This window comes from Tyto alba, unplaced genomic scaffold (assembly GCF_018691265.1).
Source record: "Tyto alba isolate M040663 unplaced genomic scaffold, T.alba_DEE_v4.0 Super-Scaffold_45, whole genome shotgun sequence".
NCBI lineage: Eukaryota > Metazoa > Chordata > Aves > Strigiformes > Tytonidae > Tyto > Tyto alba.
The window spans coordinates 1932605-1953664 of NW_024881321.1; the positions used below are offsets into that span (position 1 = coordinate 1932605).

The 21060-nt window shown below is 47.2% G+C and overlaps 1 protein-coding gene across 1 annotated transcript; it reads left to right on the plus strand.

The window, feature by feature from the left end:
• Positions 1-3959: 3959 nt before the first annotated feature.
• DLEU7 (deleted in lymphocytic leukemia 7) lies at positions 3960-12187 on the plus strand. Its single transcript, XM_033006692.2, has 2 exons — positions 3960-4391; positions 11981-12187. Exons 1-2 carry the CDS (start codon positions 3960-3962, stop codon positions 12185-12187), a joined length of 639 nt encoding a protein of 212 aa, XP_032862583.2.
• Positions 12188-21060: the final 8873 nt, after the last annotated feature.

Genomic DNA, 21060 nt, shown 5'->3' on the forward strand with positions numbered 1-21060 from the left:
AGGTTCGACATCCAGCCAAAGCAATGGCCAATTAAATGGCAGAAATCCCATGCCTGTGCTCAAAACTATGCTCCTGAAAGCCTCTGCTTGTTACCCATAAAAAAAAAAAAAAAAAAAAAAAAGAAAAGAAAGAAAAGTAATTAGGGCAACCTAATCAAGTTTAAATTAGACCAACAGGTTCTGGGAGCACAGGGAGCACGTTTCCTGGACGCATGGTCTCTCCCGGGCCCGGGTGCTCCCTGAGGTCCTGCTGCAGCGGGGCCGTCCCACCAGCACTGCAGCCGCAGCGACCAGCGGCAGTGCAGGACCCACCCGTTCCTGGGAAATCCCACCACCACCAGCTGGGGACAAAGGCCCACGGGCTCACGGCCACTCGAGCTTTTTAAAAGAAGAGGATGGGGTGTGATTGGGCGTGGGAGCTAACTAACCGCTGCGAGAGGCCAGCCTCCTCTCCTTCCCCGCCTTGCAGCCCAGAAACTCGAGGGCAGGGGAGAGCATCTCGAACCTGCCCCACCGAACGCTCCAGCACTCCGTCCCGCAAAGCCTCGTCGCCCCGGTACCGTCAGCGGGTGCCAACTCAAACAAGAGTTTTTTGGCGCCGGCCCGGCAGCCCCTCCTTACCCGAGAGGCACCGAGCCGGCACCCCAAACCCCTGCAGGTGCAGAAAAGCCACGGAGCCCGAGTCTCCCCGCAGATTTCCTACGCTCCTTCCAAAGTCACAACATCTGAATTGATTTTTCTTGTGAGAATTCAACAGGTGCAACATAAATCCCGCGGATTGTGCTGAATCCCACAAAACCTTGACTTTCATTTTGGGAGGGGAGGGGGAGGGAAGAGGAGTTTTCTTGCTCTTTGGGTTTTTAGCCTTGAGCTACACTATACAGAAAAAATGCTGTATTTGCTCAAAGTACTGCCAGATTAAAATAAGCAGCTATTCATCTTATTTTTTTCTGAAAGGATGGTTAACTCATTGAGAAAAACTCATTGACTGTAAAAACACATTCAATTATAGCGGAGGCACAGCAGGGGCAAACTTGGCTTTTCTTTCTATGTCCTGAGGTGTGGGGCGAAAGCTCCTACATCCATTTCTGCCCCTTCAGACATACCTGGCAAAGCAGATGGGACAGCGTCAGGAGGAGAACCTCTGGACTTATGGATGCACACTGGAACCCTGTTAGAAACAATTAACAGACTAATTCTGCCATGCTTTTAGTTAGGAGGTGAGGGGTACTAGCAGTAACGAAGGCAGGTGTCACAGCATATGATTTCTTTATCATTGCATCGTGATATATCTCCTCTTGGTTTACTCTCTACTTGACCAGTGGCTCAATATCTTCAGGGCTCCACATGGTACACAGATAAACAATGAGCAGATAGGGAGGCAACGTTGGAAATGAAGACAGACTTCCACTTCTTGTTTTTGCAATTGTCCATGGATAATATTTCTCTACGAAAATTCCTGATAAGGGTTCGTTAGAGTGTTTGGAGGTTTTTATATCGTTGTATAAAAGAAGTTTTATAAAATGTTAACCCACCCCAAGACTTCAGACCGCCTAAGATGACCGTACTTGTAGCACTCAGAAAGTGAGCAAGGGGATAAACTGCAAATCTGTGTGTTCTTCTCTGCATTCCTGTACCCACTTCTCAACTCTCTTACCTCATCTGCAGGTTGGTTTGAGGGCCTGGAACTTCACTGGGAACATACTGAGGATCTTTAAATCCTATAATACTAGTTTCATTTAGCACAGTGAGACGTGTGATTTTTAAAGCAGAAATAACAAACTAGGTGACAATCACTCCATTCTTTCCATTATATGTACCAAAGGGGACAAAACAGCCCTTTTTTTTTTTTTTTCCCCCAGAAAATCCGAGATTTTTCACTGAGGATGAAATGTTGAAATCTCAAAACTGTTGGTAAATGAAAATCTAGAACAACCCAAACCACAAAATATGGATCAACACAAGCAAAACACTTAGCCTACTCCTCCCTGGTGTCTTTTGTCTATACGCTGGGCTAAAAGCAGACAGAAAAAGAATGCGTTAAAAAAGTATAAAATAAAACTTTAAAATGTATGCTTAGATGTTTAAATGTTTAAACATTTTTTCCTGATTTTTAAGCAGAAATTTATGAAAACTCTCCAACAGACTGTGTACTTTCATGAATCCAGAATTTTTGACAAAAAGACAATTTGGGGGGAAATTCCTGCTTAACGCTAAGTCATCTTTGCCCTTCTCTAAAAGCCCGAGGAACTCTAATACCCGGCTCTTTTACTGCGCAGGTCGCGAAACACGTCCCCCTGGGAATCAGCATCGTTATCCTCATTTCCCATAGGGGAGGACTGAGGGACTTGCCCCAGGACAAGCAGCAGACCAGCCGTGGAGCTGAAATGAGAACTTTCCCTTGCTAGTCCCAGTTTGGTGCTCTTTGGCCTTTGCTCTGTGACCAAAAAGCGGGTGTCCGAGCCGATAGTTTACCTCTAGCCCTGAGATGGGATTGATACAGCTGAGTTTGGAACAGAAGAAAGACCAGCAGTTCTCCAGAGGGAATTGCTGCGAGATGTTCTGCCGAGTGGCTGAGGCAATGTGGGGCGGTCCAAAGAGAGTGGGACTCGGTGTGTCCCTCCTCGTTTCCCCCTAGCAAAGCAGATTTATCTACAGTTACAAAGAACACCGAGCTGAGAGAATGCAACCTAAAGTTTAACTAGGGAGCAAATGGAAAGTTTATCTAAAAGTCTTTCAAGGAAAAATAATGAGCAGAATTACAGTAGAAACAGTTGCTATATGGATAAGGCAAAATATTTGACAAGGAAAACATCTCTGAGAAGAAAGCACAACAGTAGAGCTATTATAGCCTCTGAGGCCTTTTCCCTCAGACTTCTTATTTTATAACATATTTCTAAAACACAACACCCACAACTGTTTTTCTTCATCTATCAAAGCATAAAATTGCCAGTCCTTTGACCTAACTTAAATGAAGGAAGTAGCAATGTTAGGTTTAATTAAAAACAGCAAATATTTGTACAGCTGTCCCTGGTTTCACAGCACAGAAATAGGTTTAGCATCAAATCTTACAGTTTTAAATCCTCTGGGAACCATATACAAAAACATATAGGATCCTTTTGGCTGACATGCCAAAGCCAGAAATGCCTTTTTTTGGAGTTATTTCAGGTGGGGCTCATTCAGCCTTCCCGTTTCCAACCCACTGTTTTCCTACTTGAGATTTTTTTTTTTTCTCTTTTTTTTTTTTCCGTGCTCCAAATGCGGTACTGTCAGCTCGACGGGTCTGGATGCATTTGATGCATTTTGGGGTTGTGAATAATAATAACAGTACTAAAACCGAGGGCAGGCCGAGAAGTTTTGACTTCTCGGCAGCTGTAGCTTTTCGGTGGAAACACTGATGGCCAGACCCGGCTGGGCGTTTCCAGGGGTCTCTGCCTCTCGGTGTGGGTGTCACCGGGAGGCAGCTGGCACAGGCTGCGGGGCCATCAACCAGATCCGCACCAAACACCCCCCCCCAAACCGGGAGGGGTTTGGAATGAAAGGTTTCGCCCCCGGCCCTTGCTCTCCTTTTAAATCGCACGCCGAAATACGTCGTAAAAAAACAAAAAAAAAAATCCTTCGGCGCCCGAGCGTTGTAACGCGGCCTCGGGAGGGCTGACTCCGCACGTACCCCCCACCCTCCTCGAAGGGGCCAGCCTTGGCAAGCCCACTCCCACCCGGGACCACGGGAGGTTTTACACCTCACGCAAAAAGCTGGGCGGCCCTGAGCTCTGCGCCCACGGCCCGACCCTCCCGGGGGCCCGTGGGTCTCGACCTGCTGCAGCCAGGCCCGGGCCGGGGAGGAGGAGGGCTGGTGGCCACCCACCTCGGAGCCAAAGGTAAGAGGGGAGAGAAGGGGCCAAACCGGGTTTAAAAAGCCGCACCCGGGGTCTGGGGCGGGAAGGGAGGTGGGAAGGCCGATGGCTCGTCCGACCGCTCTGCTTGCGTCCATCGGGCACCAGGCAGGGGCCCTCCGGGCCGCCGCGGCCCCCCGTCCTCCCTGCAGGCCCCCCTCGCAGCCGCCTCACACCCGAACCTCCGGCGCCGGCAGGCCTGGCCCAGCCGGGCACGGCCCGGGAGAGGAGACGGAGGTGTCCGGGGCTCCGGAACTGGAGGAAGAGCCAAAAGCCCCAGGGAAGAGCCCTAAGGAGGGAGAAGAGAGCGAAGACCCATCTCCTGGGAGCCCAGGTGAGCCCAGGCCCGAGAGGCCGGCCCGGCGTGAGACGCTTCGAGAGATGGCTCTGCGCAGCAAGATGTCCCGGCTAATAGCAGCAACTTCCCAGCTTGTACAAGTAGAACAGACTCTCCTGCTCCCTCTGCTACAGGAGCATCCTCTTCCTCTCCACCCAAAAGTAAGTGAGAGACAGAAACCCCAGGCTTTTGGCAGAAGGGGAGCGCACTGCACCCGTAAGTGCAGGCTCTGGGTCTTGCCATGTGGACTGGAAGAGTTTAACTTACATTAATTTTCGGTTAAGTAATTTAAGCCTAGAGCCTGCAAAACAGAAAGCTACTGACAGTTCAGTGCAGTTGCATCACAGGGGTTCAGGGGATAAAAACACTTTTTGGCAGAGTGAAGGCTTACTGACATGCTGAGTAGCCTGGAAAGATTACTTAAGAGTTTTTTTCAGAAGCCAGTTTTATAGGTCTAAATTTCTATAAATGCACATGAAGTCTTAAACTATAAAGCTATTCTCCAGTTCTAAAAGAGCCAAAACCCAACACAAGATGCAGAGATGACTGGTAACCTGGCTAGTGAAACGTGACCGACCCACAGAGCCCACGGCCGTTCCACACTGACACACTATATATCCAGCATATGAGACCCAATGAATTAATACCGGAAAAAAACCTCAATTTTTCCAGCAAATACAATGGTTATGCATATTACCCCATGAAGAAGTCTGAGAAAAAGCTCAGGCATGGACTTGCAATTTATGGGTTTAGGTGTTGGAGCCCATTATGTCTCCTATGCCTTGTTCCAAGTCAGTTTACTTTCGCATTGTCCAAAAACCTCTTTATGATGAGTCTTGGGTGCACCATGTAGTAAAAGTGGCGGTTCTTATTCAATTTTTAGTACCAAAGGTGCACGCCACAGAAATCCACTAGTAGTAGATACCAATTGCTGGGCCAGCTGAGCTAAAACTAGAATCTGCTCTGCTACTTTTATGCCAACCTTTCTAGCACCGACCAGCACAATGTGGCAAGCTGTGATACTGAAGCAGAGAAGATGTAACCACTTAGAGTCTCATCTGGTGGATAAATATTTGTGAACAAAATTTTGCTGTGACTTCTGTTTTCTCAGTATCTTGGTGATGAATTTGAGATATTGCAAGATACTCTTTTCACATGTACTAGATCAATGTACTGATTCCAGCTGGCTTTGTGATTGTTCACAATTTGTTAAAAATCAAATCCAAGCTATCTCAAGTCAAGATACAATTCACTCATAAACTCAGTCACCAAGAACCAGAAGCAACCTTTGAACATTTGGGTCCATGTATTTTCAGTCTCCAGAAATACTCATCTAAGAGTCCAGCAGGAATAAATGCACCTAGAAATGGAAAGGGCAATATTGGAAGCTATGCATGATGTAAAAAGTGTTTTAAAGATCAGATGAAATTGTTAGACATTACTCTTCAGAAACGAGAGCACAGTGATAGGCTGGACTTCTGCAATACCAGTTTTCCAGTCAGACTTCTTCATTGCTCGTAATTTAAAATAAACAAGGCTAATGACATTTGGGTTTTGTACAAACCAATGCTAGCTTGATGAAATACAGCCACCTCAATGAAGGTTTTATTTTCTTCCTCTTCTTTCCCAGAACTACTTTAATATCTGCCTGTATGAAAGCATGTGTTTAGATACCACTGGGAATACAGTTTACTTTGGATTCTGATTTTCCTATTCTACTTGAAGCTGAGTTAGGCCCTTTTTTTTTTTCACTGAAAACCCATTATCATGACCTGCTGAGCTCTGGGACTTTCCCCCTCCTTCCCTTCTACAATGAGGTTACATAAATTCTGCACTAGGTTGCCTCAGAACCTGCATCAGGGGTAACCAACCCCTTTAATTGCGAGTAGTTTCGCTGCTGCAGGCTTGATTTTGAAGTAAATTGGATTCCAAGGGATCCATTTATATTATAACCCGTTCATAAATTCAGATGAACAAGCCCTTAAAAATAAGCTTTAAGACAATGAGTTGGCCAAAGTCCCTTCAAAATGGCAGCCCGTGGTAGCATGTCCTGTTTTTGAAGGGAAGCTCTGGGTTTACGTCTCAGAGACACTCATTCATGCTAGTAGTCAGTATTTGATACTACTCATTTATTGTTCCGGTTATGTCTCTTTCAGTTCCTTCTTGGCAATCCTGACTTTCCTGTTTTCCATTTGTTTTGGGGTTGTTCCTTGTTTTCCTTTTACTGGTTTATGGTATTGGTTTATCAGATGAACTGGTGCAAAAAATCGCACCATAAAACGATCCCAAAACAGCCAGACGTAGGCTTGCAGAAAAAATGGATTCAAGGAATGGGAAGGACAACACTGAAGCAGCCCATCCCCTGCAGGTACTGGGAACAACGCTTTCTGCTGTGCCTCAGTGCCCACTGGCCAGTGCCTGTCCTCAGCAATTAAAAGGAGGGTGCTAACGTCCGATGCAAAGCCACACCCTTGCAAGAAATTGGGGCAAATCCTTTGTTAGCAACACTAAACGCATTGTTACAGATCTGGACGGCAAAGAGATTGAATCGCCAAGGGCTCTGCGTGAGGATGGGAAAGGACAAGGGGCCTCTTTCCCCCATCCCGGGGCCCAGGCGAGCACGTCGCCCCGCTGCCCAACCAGACGTTTACCGGCATCGCACCCGCGAGCAAACTCCTTGCGCCTTCTGCCTCCACAAAGATGCCCTGGAATAATGTCCGTGTTTTCTCTCTCCCATAATTACACGCTGCCAAGGTGAACAGAACAGCCTCCTTTTTTTTTTTTTTTTTTTTTTTTTTTTTAAAACAGAGATTCCGTATTTTAAGTAGCAATGTGAGTGCATTTGAAAAGGAAAAATACAAGGTATAAAAGCTTCCCAAAATAGCAGTGTGCGGCTTGCCCTGGCTGTGCTCAGGTGCAGCTCTGCTTTACTCCAGCTTTTTGATAACATCCTGTCTCCCGCGCTGAAGTTACCGAGGGGTCGCGAGGACGGTACTAAATCAGAAATGTGTAGTGGATTGGACTGGGCCAATCTTGACAGCAGCCAGCGGGGAATGGAATATAAATCACGCTAAGAAGTTAAAATAGCCATCCCATTTGCAAAACAGTCATGGTATTTTCTTTAAGGGGGAAAAGAAAATAGTGTCCTTAAAAAGGTGCCAGACTGGCAGGGTGGGATAATAAAAAAAACTTCTGACTGTGCAAGTTTCTCCTGCCCCTGGGCTACGGTGCCGCTGCTCTGCTCGGTGTGGATGAAGAAGGTCGGGGAGGCCAGCTCGGCGCTCCCAGCTGAAAGAAGCAGCATCAGCTGCACACCCACCTGAAGCCCCCTTGCCCTGGGTCTCCCGTTGGGGTGAAACGGTGCCGTCGCTGTGAGACCAGTCCAGTGGCACTTAACTTGCCCCGAGAGCGAGCCACATCGCTGGGACGCGAGCGAAGGGGTGGAAGCAGCCCTGCCAGGCTTCCTGCAGGCAGGCAGAGGGATGGTGCGTTGCCTCGGGGTGGTGCCAGCCACAGGCTTGGTTTTCCGGCTATATTGAGACCCATCCCCGGGGAACGGAACAGAACCCACAGATTTACTGCAGGCCAAACAGCAGCACAGCATTGGGCGTTGCTGACTTTGGCCACAGGTGAACCAAAGACCTGGAAACCTCCTGCTCCTCAGGAGAAGGGCAGCAAAGGCTGGTGCAGCCAGGCAGCGCTGCTGGATGCTCAGCACATCGTAAACCCAGGGGATTTGCACGTTTTGGGGAAGGAATATGGAATGGGTGGCTGTTGCTAGATGACATCTCTAATGGTAGTTAATAAGCTTGTTTTCTGGTTGCTGGTTTCCTGGCACAAGTCAGAGATTGGTTCTCAGTACCAAAGCGACTCGTTCTTCCTCGTGCAAGAGATCTGAAGACTGATTCATAAGTAATGGCTTAGGGGTGACAGAAACGAGATAAATTGCTTTCATTAGAATCCGCATAAAACAGCAGCAGAGTCCCTGCTTGCCACCACGGATTGAACAAATGTGCCAGCATGCACGTTTTTCATTTTGCAGCCACTGATATTATGAAGTTGTTCCTGGACCTAATAGCTTTGAATGTTCATTTTTAAAAGTAATTAATCTGAAGAATGATCCTGGAAAAAATTGCCTCACCCTCCATAAAGTTATTTGCAAGCTGTAGACATCAATACTCGTTTGTGTGGATTTTTTTTTTTTTTTTTTTTTTTTGAATACTGACAAATGGACAACTTGAGGTTCTTCGAGTGAGGAATCGCCTCCGAGATCTTTCTGGAAGCTCAGAGGAAATATGTTTAGGTGGTTGCATTTTATTACTATGATAGCACTACACTCTGCATGCACCCGCACCTGCTGTGTTAGAAAGAGGCTTTGCAGCAGCAAACTGCAGAATGAACTACTCTGGGGTCTTGGGGGGATTTTTTTCCCCCTCCCCACAGGAATAGGAACATTACAAGAAATTATTAACAGCTCCACCATTCTCAGTGCTATGTGTCTTAGGAGTTGTCTTCCAAATGCAACTGTTTTCTAAAATAGCAGGTGGAGAGATGAACACAGACTTGAGCTGGGGCTTATCTGTCCCACAGAGGCTTCCCCAAGACTGAGCTGCTCAAGCTGTGTTTCTTTAGAGATGTTGGAGGGAAAGAGGCACTCCAGATTCAGTTCATCCCATAACAGCCTTCTGAGATGTGTCAGATAAACAGTTCCTATCGCTCCCCACTGACCACACGCAGAGCCTCTGGGAAAAAGCTCTGGCTTACGCTTTCACACGCCCAAGGAATGCCACAGGAATCACCTTCTAAAATGACCATTTTATTCCTCCAGAAGTTGAGCTACCCTGAGAATTTATACTGGAAAAATATAAAATAGGTCAGTGGGGGTGGAGGCGCTGAGTTACAAGGAATGGCCATCAGGAGCTCTGGCACTCCAGCCCCGACTCCCAGCTTTTGGCCTGCTGATCATGGCTAGCATCCAGCACCTGGACCACAGCACCACCGCTGCCACTCTGCCTTCAGTGGAAATTTTGTCTACCAGGGCACATGAAGATTAAGAAAAAATGTGGAGGGTTGGCAGTGGGCCGGGGCCTAAAATTTGAGTGTGCTGAAGAAAAAGGCAGCTGTCTGTAAGAGCCAGCTGGAGGAGTCTGTTTGATGGGTCAGGTTGGCATCTCTAAGTAAAATAAAAGATGGAAGAAAGCAGTTTGTATCTTCTCTAAGGAAGCTTTTATAAAAGTGGCCTCTTCATAAATGCAAAGCAACTTTGGTGGATAGTATCAATTTTATGTTACAGTTCAAAAATAAAAGCTGGGCCATCAGAAACATCCTGAAACTTCAGCCTACCACTGAGTGACAACTGCATGAAACAGACCCGGAGCAGTGGAAAATTTTAGGCCATAAATTAGGGAGCCTTGAATCCAGTAGGCTATGCTGTTTTTATTCTGGGAGACGTTCTTTATGAACTCATCTGTCTAAACATATGGATCTTGACAAATGAAAGCTGCAGGGAGGATCTGCCCCTGTCCTGCAATTGAGAACACTTAAAATCAAATCACTGCAAATATTCCTATTACCTTCTCTTAAATGGCAAAGTACTGCAGGAGCTGTTGCCCTCTATCAGTTCAACTCACAAGGGCCCTATTTCCTGAAGTTAAAACAGAAAGAATTTTCAGTCTGAAAGTTGTTTTGTTTTTTGTTTTTTGTTTTTTTTTTTTTTTTTTCCCTTCAGTTAGTTACTGCCCGCTTTTGCTGAAAAGAGAGAGATAAGTCAAGTTTTTATTCTCTGTCATGTATCCTAAAGCTCCCATGTGCTGGACACCTGCAAAAGCTAGCAAAGCTAGCTTGTTTACTTAGCGCAATTTATTTGACCTTTTAATATATTTGAGTAAGGATTTTATACCTAAGGCAACTTTACAGAACAGATTTGAAAGGTGACCTTCAAAGGAAACATCAAAATATTTCTGAAAAAGGAAACTTTGGAAATATATGTGAAAAGACTGCTTTTCAGCTAACCTCCTGGCTCAGGACTCCCCAGCTTTTCGGCACAGGGACGTACCAGAGCAGTGAGTTCACCTTGCCCACAGCAGACCCACAACCACTATCGGGCAATACCTAAGGGCCCAAGAATGGTGTTGGATGGCTCCTTTCGGTATTTCCATAATGAATGCCTTCTATTTGCTGGCCGAGGCAGTCATTCAGCACTGGTTTTGATCTTAACCTGCTTTTTAATCCTTCAGCTGCAAATCCTTTTTGCTATTGCCATTATGAAGCCGGGATTGTCTAGGTGAAGCGGAGTTTTTAAAACTGGTTTCTTTGTTGTTTTTAATAACAAAGGTAAAGCCCACAATAAGTCTGAGCCCTCATGCTTTTAAGAATAACATTAGAACTCAATTTCCTCTCCGCTAAAAGCACAGGCTGCTACTAACTAAAAGAGTAAATACATCAAGGGAAGGAGGTAAGAGGTGCCAAAATGTGGCGTGTACCACATGCTACAGGAGAAGGTTCCCCTGTGCCCTACAGCTTGTCCTGGAGCGTTCATTGCACGTGAGACCTTGCGAAGGCATAGCCTGTGACTGAGACCACATTTGCACGTAAATTTTAGGATGACAGAGGCCGATCCTGCTGCTGGAAGAAGTCATCTTGTCCTCTTCACCTCCAAATGCTCATTCCCAGCGCTGAGATTCTCCTCCCTTTGTGCTGACACAGCCCTTTCCTAGAGCAAAACAGGCTGGGGAACCACTGCAAGTTAAAACTTTGCTTCTACCATCTGCTCCTACCTCCTTTAGGGTGGGGTAAGAGCAGATGGGGGTAGAGGGGAATGTTTTCTTTTAGTAGCTCTGCAAAGGTGCATAATAGATGTGCACCCCCTTCCAGTGCTCACAGAGCTATACCGGCCCTGCTCCTGGGCAGGCAGAGGGTTGTCCCTGCCATAGGAAAGGCGCTACAGCCAGCAGCACTACAGCTCCTTAGCATAAAACTGACTTCACTTAGCCTTTTTCTAAATGCAGCAGGCAAGGGTTTCCATGAGCTGCAACGTCCAGTGTTGGTTTGACTGGATTAAGGCGTGCCTTTGCCCCATGCAGAGCATTTCCCTAGCACGGGCAGGGGTTAGAGCAGCACTTGTCACGCCGCAGACCATGCCACATCTGAGGGACCGGGAAGTCTTCATAATTTATTACAAAGTGCAACTGGCAGAGCTGTCGAGGTCACCTGCCTCACTGGTGATCCCAGTCACATCACAGAACGAGGGACACTGCCTGGAAGTGATGCTTCAGTGAGGGGTGCTGTCACAAAGTTCCCTTGGAAGCCATTGGGAACTTTCCAGAGACGTCCGGTTGTAACATTTCCCTGAGGTCCTACCCTTGCCTGCCAGGGTAGGGGGAGTTGAATTGCTTGAGCACAGCTACAAAAGGTCTGTCTGGTAGAAAGAGAATTAAAAAAAAAAAAAAAAAAAATTGGTGATGCCCGGGGAAGAAGGTGCCCCTTAAAAGTGAGTAGGTGAAACTGCTACCCAAGGCTTCCTGCTGAGACATCTTGCAGCAGTATTTAATGGTTACTCTATATGTATCTCAAAACTGAAGATGTTTCACACTAAATCAGAGATGAACTTTATCATGATTAGGAAGTTTCTGCTTAGAAAATCATGCTTAGAGAACTTGAGGAGCATCACTCTTTACTCGCTTAGAAAATCATGCTTAGAAAACTTGAGGAGTATCACTCTTTACTCACTTCTTTTTGCTTTCGCTTTCAGGATAGCATTGAGTTTAGAAACATCTGTATTCATATGGCTTTACAAAGAGAGGGACAACAATTTGAGAGGGACTTACAGGAAGCCCACCAGTGTTTGAAGACCATCGTTGAGAAACTCATCTGTTCACTGACAATTTTCCCTTCAGATTCTTACATCCCGGTCCAATCTGCTCTGAGACAAATCCTGCAAAATCTCCTGGCAATGTGAAACAGCAGGCTGCACGTCCAAGGAACGAGCAAGGCCTATGAGCTGTAATGGTCCTATAAAACGAACAGATAACTTGAAAGGTGGATCCTGGAGATTTTACTGAAGCAAGAGTTCCTGCTGACTTTGCATCGGTGAAGACGTCCCGATGGAGATGGTGCTCCTTCAAAGTACTAAATAGCCTTCTCACATCAAACTCATAGCGAAGTCATGTTAACGGGAGCTGGGAACATCTCCAGAAGTTGCTCTGGAGGAACAGGAATTCATTCTTACATAATAAGGTCTCAAAATTAATACAGAAAGGTGGAGGTTGAGAAGACAACCATCAGAAATCTCTCCGTTTTCAGCACAGCTCAGGAGAATGTGTTTTCAAGTAATTCTTCATGGACACTTGAGAGAAACAAAGCGCAGTGCTTAAGAATGGACTTTTTCATGATAAGGTGTACAGCCTGATTATGCTGCAAATAAAGACAGCCTGCTAAATCTTTTCTGCATTTTATCATAATAAGCCAACAAAGCAATGGAAAGGTGGAAGGTGCGGTATCTTCCGTTGAGAAAAGAAACACAAAAGGAGAAAAATATGTGGGACCAGTGGGATCAATCACTTTAAAGCAATAAAATATCTTGGTAGAAGCTCCAGTGGAGGTGAATGGAAAGCAAAGCAAAAGAGGCATTAACACGGTGAAGCAAAGGTATTTATAAACTGAGGTGAAACATTTGTGAAGATTGCTTTGCAGAGCTTTCTCAGCCCCTCTGACTGTGCAGCAGACAGCATAAAACTCTGCTCTCCTACTGCCAAATCAGGAGGGTTTATGAAGTCACTTACTTCTGTCAAACAGCTGCAGCTGTAATGCTGAGAAGAGGCATTCCCCCCCCTCTTTTTGCAATAAGATTTAATGTCTGTGTGATTGCTGAGCAGGAATAACGGCTTGTAAAACTTTTTTTTTTTTTTTTTCAAAGGGATAAATTAAGCTCCTTTTAACTGTGATTTGGGTAGTAGGTGAGGGAATTTTGTAGACTATGAGATAGAAAAGTATCTCTTTCCATTGGCTGGAGGAGTGAATTTCCACATGTGATTTTTTTTTTCTTTTTTTTTTTTTTTTAAATGTGTGATCGTGAACATCATCAGCTGAATACTTTCCGAGTCTGGTTCCATACTCTGATTGATTTGCCATATTTTATGTTCACACTTTAAATGTTACACTGGTGTCATTCTCACATCTATAATTAAGGCTACCTCAAAACACTTATTCACTGGTTCTTAGTGTGAATGCAGACAACTGCCCTGGGTTGAAATTTTGCATGGGATGTCTCAGCTTAGAATTCATTTAGAAATGGGAAGAAAAAACATGAAACTCGGGCCAGAACCAGATATCTCTTTTTTTTTTTTTCTTTTTTTTTTTTTTCCCTTGTAAGTGTGACTCCCTTCCTCAAGGGAAGAGGGAAAAGGGCTCTGTTGGGAGCAAAACGGTGATGTTTGCCAAAATGTTGTGATCTCCAGGGCAACGCTGAACACATTGGCAGGCAGCAAACAAAGAGGGGATGCACACAAGGGTATTATCTGCAACCCTACACAGTTTTTAGTGAGTGTGTATCTGCTGCTACTGACATAGCTAACGGACAAAGGCCTGAAGAAGTCCTGTGAAATGAGTTTTTTAGGGCTGTTTTTCTGCTGTTACCCCCTCGGAGGACAGATAGGTGGGCAGCAGAGAGGCTGGGGGAGGAAACGCGGGTGAAGGCAGCTGGAGCCCTGAGGTCCCTCCGCTTTGCAGAGCACAAAGCGGTGCCATCGCCGCCCCCTCTTTGGTGTGACAGCCACCTGCCAGAGCCCAGACCCTGACAGCGAGGGGCTGTTTCTTTTTTTTTCTCACCATTTAGGCAGGTTACTCCCTGGCTTCCTACAGTTGCTTCTGTTAGTTCACTTCATCTGCTCTCACGCTCAAGCACCCTGTTACAGGGGCTGTGTTCCAGTTCCTTCAGCATGGCATTAGCTCTGAGCACAAATGGGTTTATGTCCAGCTTCGTTTAAAAGTAATTGAAAAGAAAAGCTTCCCCAAGGACTCCCTATACCCCTCGCTTGCTGAAACCCTGAAGATCAATAGCAACATCACCAGGGCTAGAATCTGAGCTATGCTCTCCAGGTCAAAGCTCACATCATCAGCGCTGCTAACAGGGCTGGCATCGAGGAGGCTCTGAAAAAACCACAAACACAAGAACAGGCTGATTTCAACTCTCCTTGCCCAGTCACATGCGTGTGCGCACAAAATTAATAACCAAGTACAGAGGAAGGAAAGCATTTGTCAGGTAATTTTCTCTTCAACCTTCTAAGAAACTAGCAAGTGCTACAGATTAAAAATACATTACCTCTAAAAAAAAAAAAAAAAAAAAATACTCTGGCCACAGTTCCACCAAATTGGACAGGTTCCCTTCTGGATGGCTCTAGGCCTGCAGACATCCCTAGCAGGTAACAAACACAAGACTCAGAGACTTAGGGGAAATTTAGGCCTTCTGAATATGACCCCTCATGTTTTTTTACAAGAATTAGTGTTTATGCTGAAAATTTCCAGAACTCTTTCTTCCCCAAACATTCCCACTTAAAACGAATATTTTGATTCAAGGTCATTTAAAAAGAAAACATTGTTAAATTCTTTGAAATTCTGGCTAGAAATTTAAGAATCCCTTGGGAAACTTCATCTTGCATCGGACCATACAGCACAGGTTTTCAATTCCTCTCCTTGTCCTCGAGATGATGGTGCAGCAGAACGGGAGGGCAGTGGGTTCTCAGGCCCTGAGTCTGCGACCACTTTGGGTACGGTTTCATGACTCAAAGCGCTCACGTTACTGCGGTTTAATAAGTTACCACCCATCAGCTGAGCTGTGGCAACCGCCCGTGCACATACAATTAGCTCACCCTAATTGCAAAATGCGCAACTCGCCCTCTTTCAGGGGATCAGCGCAGCTGCACGTTTGTATCAAGTTACCCCTCGGCATGTTTGAGGCTCAAGGCTCCGTTTCATCATACGTTAATTGAGATGAAGCGTGGTACAAGATATGAGCATCCGACGTGCCCTGGAGGGGGGGATTCACAGCTCGCCCAGGCTCATGGCCTCAGTGGGCTGGCAGACCCCCCCCCCCCCGCCTTGGCGAGCAGCCCTGGAGCCAGGGTGTGAGCTGCTCCCTGTAGGGCGCCCGTGTCTGCTGCTCAGCAGACAAAACTCGTTGCAGAGGAGAGGATAGCCTGAATTGTGCCTTCCTGCCTCTGGCACGGGAAGCAAGGATGGTGCGAGGGAACCTGCTGCCCAGAAGTAGCTGCCCTGGCTCAGTGGTGGCTGTGTCACCGGCTCACGCGTCACACAGGCTGCTGCCACACCTAAAAAAGCTCTTTTTTTTTTTTACGCTGAGATACTCCACTTTGGGTTCAGATGGAGAACAAACACTCTTTGCACCTCTGTGATTTCATATGCCCACCCCAGCATCCTGCTCCGGAGCATCTGTGTTTCAGAGCTCTCCGTATTGTGTCTTCTCTCTTCTGTTGCGCTTTCCAAATAACACCACCCAATTTAGCACGACTGCTGTGCATATGATCCACAAAATCAGCCTGTTCGTCTGGGTTGTGTATTTACATCTCCTGCTACCAGGCATTTGATGAAGCAGCTTCCTCCTCCTTACCAGTCCTTTTGGGCTTGGATGACTCAAACCCTTACTCACGCGAGCAGCCCTTGCTTGAACACGTACTCTGTTGTTTCAGCTGGGTCTTCCTTCAGCAGTGTCTAAAGGATCACCAGCATGCCAGGTTTAAAGCACAGGACACACTTGCTACGTCAGGAAATTAGCGACTAAGAAGCTGAAATGGCAAAGAACCCATCAGCACGAATGTGTCGACGATTCTATCTGATAAAAGTATTTTCCTATTTTACTCAGCACATGAGGCTTAGGTTAACAAAAGGGGCAAAAGTAGTCCAGGAAAATAGAATACATATATAGTAATGCAATAAAAATGTACCCACACCCCCTTTTTGCTGCATGTGTAGAACTACTTGAATTTTATTTCCAAAATGTAAATATTGATGAAATTTCAAGATTGAAAAAATAAATTAGGGGAAAAAGTTCATGATTTTTCAGTAAATTTATTTTCCTGAATAAACTTCATGCTAACTGCCCTGCATTTTGTTTCAGATGTTTGAAATAGTTTGAGATTCAAATCAGAAAAGAAGCCTGGAAGATTTTTTTTTCCAGAAGGTGTTAGTTTTCGCTTTGACCAGTCCTACCACCTAAGTAACCTTTTTATATCCCTGTAATAAGTTTAATCCGTCATTCACCTTTGAGCAGTGCACCTGCGCTCGTGAATCCTGATTCTGCGACTGCTTTAGCTTTCCAAATTGCTGACCGGCTTCAAACAAGCACAGCTGCTTGTTTGTCAAACATTAAAGCGTGTTCCCTTCACAGCCAGCTCCAAACACTTGGTCCTAGATCGACGCCAGGCTGTGCAATATCGGACGGGCCACCACAGCCAGAAACAGAGGATTTTTAACAATTTTAAGCCGCGCATCCCATTGCTTAGAAGCGACTGTCACTTTGAGCCCACCCAGACAACCCGGAGGCTGCTAAATTTGTGTTTAGTTACGTGCAAATTTGCGCGTGCTACAAATACGTCGCGCAAAGCACCCACAGCTGCTCTAGGAAAACTTATTTTATAATCGCACCCCGCCGCAGTACGTTCTTGGTTTCTCTCTCAGCCTTTGTGGTTTTTTTTTTTTTTTTTTTTTCGTGGCCGTTACGGAAGCTCAAGGGCGCAAAGAGCGCTGTTACGGCAGCGGCATCAAGCGAGCGACGGGCAGAAAAGCTGTCACCCTCAAGGTCGGCTCCTTTTTGCGCAGGCCTCCCGGGGCAGCGTCTCATCCCGCGCTCGCCAACCCTTCACCCCGGGGGCCTCTCCCCCCCCTCACTGGGTGCGGGGGACGGGGCAGCGTTCACCGCACGGGCAGCCCCGCGACCGACGTGGCGGCTTCGTGGTCGCTGCTGCCCGCGGCTCGGCGCCCGGGGGTGAGGGGTGGGGGGGAAGGCGGTGGGTGGCTTTGCCGTTTTGCAGAGGAGGAGTTGCGGCGCGCGGAGATGCCACCCGAGTTTGGTGCCTCCCGTGTGTGGGGGGGGGGGGGGGGGGGGGGGGTGCGTGTCCCAAACTAACCCCCCCCCCCCGGCCCTGCTCACCCATCCCGCTGGGCCCCGGGGCCGAGCCATCACCCCGTGGGCAGCGCAAAGCTGGGCCTGGGGCCCAACCGCCGGGATGGGAAAAGGCCTCGGGGCCCACCAACGCGTTGTGACCAACTTCTCGCTGCGCTGGTGACTCGGGGGGGGGGGGCGTAACCCTCGGTGCCCCCCCCCTCCCACCCGCGAAGAAAACCATCAAGGACCAGCGGTGGAGCCCCAGGAGTCTCGGTGCTCCCCGCGCCGGGCGGGCTGGGGTTACGCGTCCCCCCCCCCCCGGGATCGCCGGCAACACCGCTACACGAGGCTTCCTAAACCCGGGAGGGGGCTTCCCCGCGGCCCCTCCTCGCCTCGAAAGCCTTTTCCCGCTTGAAGGAAAGCGCGGAGGTTGCGCGGAGAGCGCCGCGGTGGCGGCGGCCGCCCAGCGGGTGGCGCTGTGGAGTCGCCGGCGGGGCCGCGCGGGGCGCGGAGAGGCGGCGGGAGGTTGCGCGGAGCTGCGCGGGTGGGAAAAAGGGGGGGGGGAGGAATTAAAAGCGGTAAAAATGATGCGGGCTCGGTGTGTGTGTGTGGGGGGGGGGCTGGTGAGGGGGGTTTGGCGGCTGGTGGGGAGGCGGGGGTGCGTCCGCGGGGGTGCGGGGTGAGGCGGGGAAGGAGAGGAGGGAGGGAAAGAAATCGCGGGAGAGAGAAAATTAAAAAAAAATAAAAAAAAAAAAAAAGAACAACGCTAAAAAAAAAAAAAAAAAGAGGAATAAGCTTCTCTGTGCCTTTCCCCCCCCCCCAGCTTTTTTCAGAAGATCAAAATAATTAAGTCAAGTATTGCTATTTTTTATTGCTCTTAAATTTCCGCCCACTTCCACGCTGTCCGCAGGGATTGAAAGTGGAAGGTACTCAAACCCTGCAGGAAGGCTGTTTTCAAATATATTTGCAAAGCTCCCAGAGCACTGGAAATCTCATGAAGGGGTTGTTTGAGGCTTTCAGCCCAATTTCTGAATTATGCCCCCCCCCACCCCCCCCCTCCATAAATAGGATTTTTCTTACCACTATAACTATGTCAGGAGACAGGTTTCTTTTTTTAATCACATAGTTACTTTGGTGGCACCACAAGTGTGGCTCTGCCTTCACTAGCGGTAACATGTACCAGTAGAGCATCTACCTCTCCCGAGGAGGAAAAAAAAAATACAGCAACAAAAAAGAGCCTTACAACTTGTGCAAAGCTGTAGGCTGGTCAGCAAGGCTGGGCCACTTTTGCTGTCCCGTGACATCCAACAGGCAAGTTTTGTGTTCAGAGTCATACTTAACGGGCTCAGCACTTACCAGCGGTATGAGGCTACCCATCGTTTGGTCTTGCTCATTTTAGTGGCAGTTCCGGAAATGCTGAAAGTTTTCTACATAAAATCAGATGAAGGAAAGATGCGCAGCGCTACAATAACAGCCAAAGACTTTATTTGCTTGGGGTTTCTCTGTTTGGTCGGTTGTTTTTTTTTTTTTTTTGTTTTGTTTTTCGGGAAATCACCTTTTCCAGCTTTTCTTTTATTTCTTGGCATTGTCCCTTGTGAGGTTGTTAGCACTGCCCAAGCCCTGGGTTTTGCTTGGCCCCTTGCACACCAGCAAGGTTGGGCACAGTACTGCCGGGAGACACAGAGCAGTACCCCAGTGCACATGGAGGAAAGCTAGAATAACCCACTTTCCAAAAGGAGCTGCTAATCATTTTTGTTTTTCCTTTTTAAATAACTGCTGGTGAGTCAGGCGTGACATGACTCCCATAATCTTCACAGATAATTAAGCAATTCATACCTTGTGTCTGTGGGTAGAGACTGCTGCCAAAACTCAGGCCCATTCTGGAAGTGGCTGAAGTGCTTTCTTGGGGGAAAAACAAAACAAAAACAAAAACACCAAACCTCTTGCTTTCTCCCACCTTTGATTGAATAATCTTAAATACCAAGAGTGTATAGCAGGGAAAGTTGCCTGTGTGGGCCATTGCTTCTGCAGCTGATGCGACAGCTCGTTGCACGACTCTTCCCTGTACACATTCTTCCCTATCACTGGGAAAAATGCAGGAAATGAGCAGTGCAAGACCCCCTCGATTTTTGTTACTACAAGTTGAAAAAAAATACATCCTTGTCAGTTCTGGTATCACCCTTACGACCAGCGTTTCTCACCTCAGCAGTGTGAGAGCGGCTGCAGTGTCTGCCGCACGGGCTGAGGTGTCCCAAAGACGAAATGGGGGGGCTTCATATGAAGCCAGGCTCTTGCTGACACCCCTTCCACTGCAGCACCCGTGTTGGAGTGAGCAGAGGAAATTCTTGCTCCCTGCATGGGTTGCCATTTACCCGTGTTAACAGGATATTCTGAGTAATACATGTGCTGTCTGCAGTCTCCTGAACTTTTTTTTTTTTTTTTTGCATGAACAGTGTTGTCCCGAATACCTGCATCATCAAGGGGCCCTGCAAGAGCCTCCAGGACATCTGGACTCAGAGGGTGAAACAGGCTGCGGTACCGGACCAGACATTTAAAAGAGAGCCAGACTCTGCAACACAAGGACATAAATTAAACTGGGGAAAAAATAAGGTTGGACTTATGGAATCCTCAGTTAGGGGTGAAAAAGAGTCTTTGTCCTCCTCTTCCCCACAGTGAAACAGGATGATTTCTTTCATAACTGTACCGTCCAGACCACTTCTTAGACTCATGGCTTATTTCCATTATTTTAGCAAAGGTGTGTCTCAGTCTGCACGTAATATTGGGAATAGGGGGGACTTCTAGCACAGTCCGGGTTGGCTAGTATATAACCACATCGAATAGTAGCATGGAAGAACAACTCCTCAGTCTCATGCAAAGGGAGGAAAAATTGAATACAGTTAAGAAAACGCAGATGCAACCCAAATATTGGAAGGATTTTTCCAATTGCTGGAGGTTGCAGATGGTGGAAGAGTTCCTCCAGAAAATACTGGTTCACCCTTCATCCTGGCACATGCTGAACTCGTCGGAACAAAGCAACAGCAGACACTGGACTTAGTCAAGGAATCAAACAGGTTTTGATAGAAAATCTCATAGACCGTTTCTAGGTATTTCTCCCCCCACCTTTTTTTTTTTTTTTTTTTTAATGGGAAAAGCAGTTATGTTAAAAACATCATGGGGAGTAATTCTGAACTGGCAGAGAGGTGGGATAGATGATTGAATAGATTCTTTCCATCTCCGCATTTTGTGATCTATGAACTCACCTTTGGGAAACTTTTCTCATTTCAGCCCGAGTTTCACTCCCCCAGGGCTGCCTGAAGAAGGTGGGATATTTAACCGGAGCAGCACTAACACTACCACTGCGCTTCGGCTTTTAAAGTCAGTGAGATATTTCAGCACGAAGAAACCTCATCACAGAGGGACTTTTCTCTGATTTCCTTTCTTCCCGGAGGCCCCCCTGTACTATTTTCTGCCGGTGCTTCACGCTGCACACCAGAGATGCGACCGTTAGCTGGGCCTGACGGAGGCTGAACCTGCTCCACACTCCAGCCTGGTGTTCGCTGCACCAAGTCCTCTGTGACTTCCCTTTCCTTCCCATCCCATTCCTCCCAGGCAGAAAGCTCATACGAGGGACGCCGCTGAAATATGGCGGCCAGCGCGATTTCTAATGAAAATCCCATCTTTCTGGCCCCCGGTGGATGCTCCCCTTGCCAAAC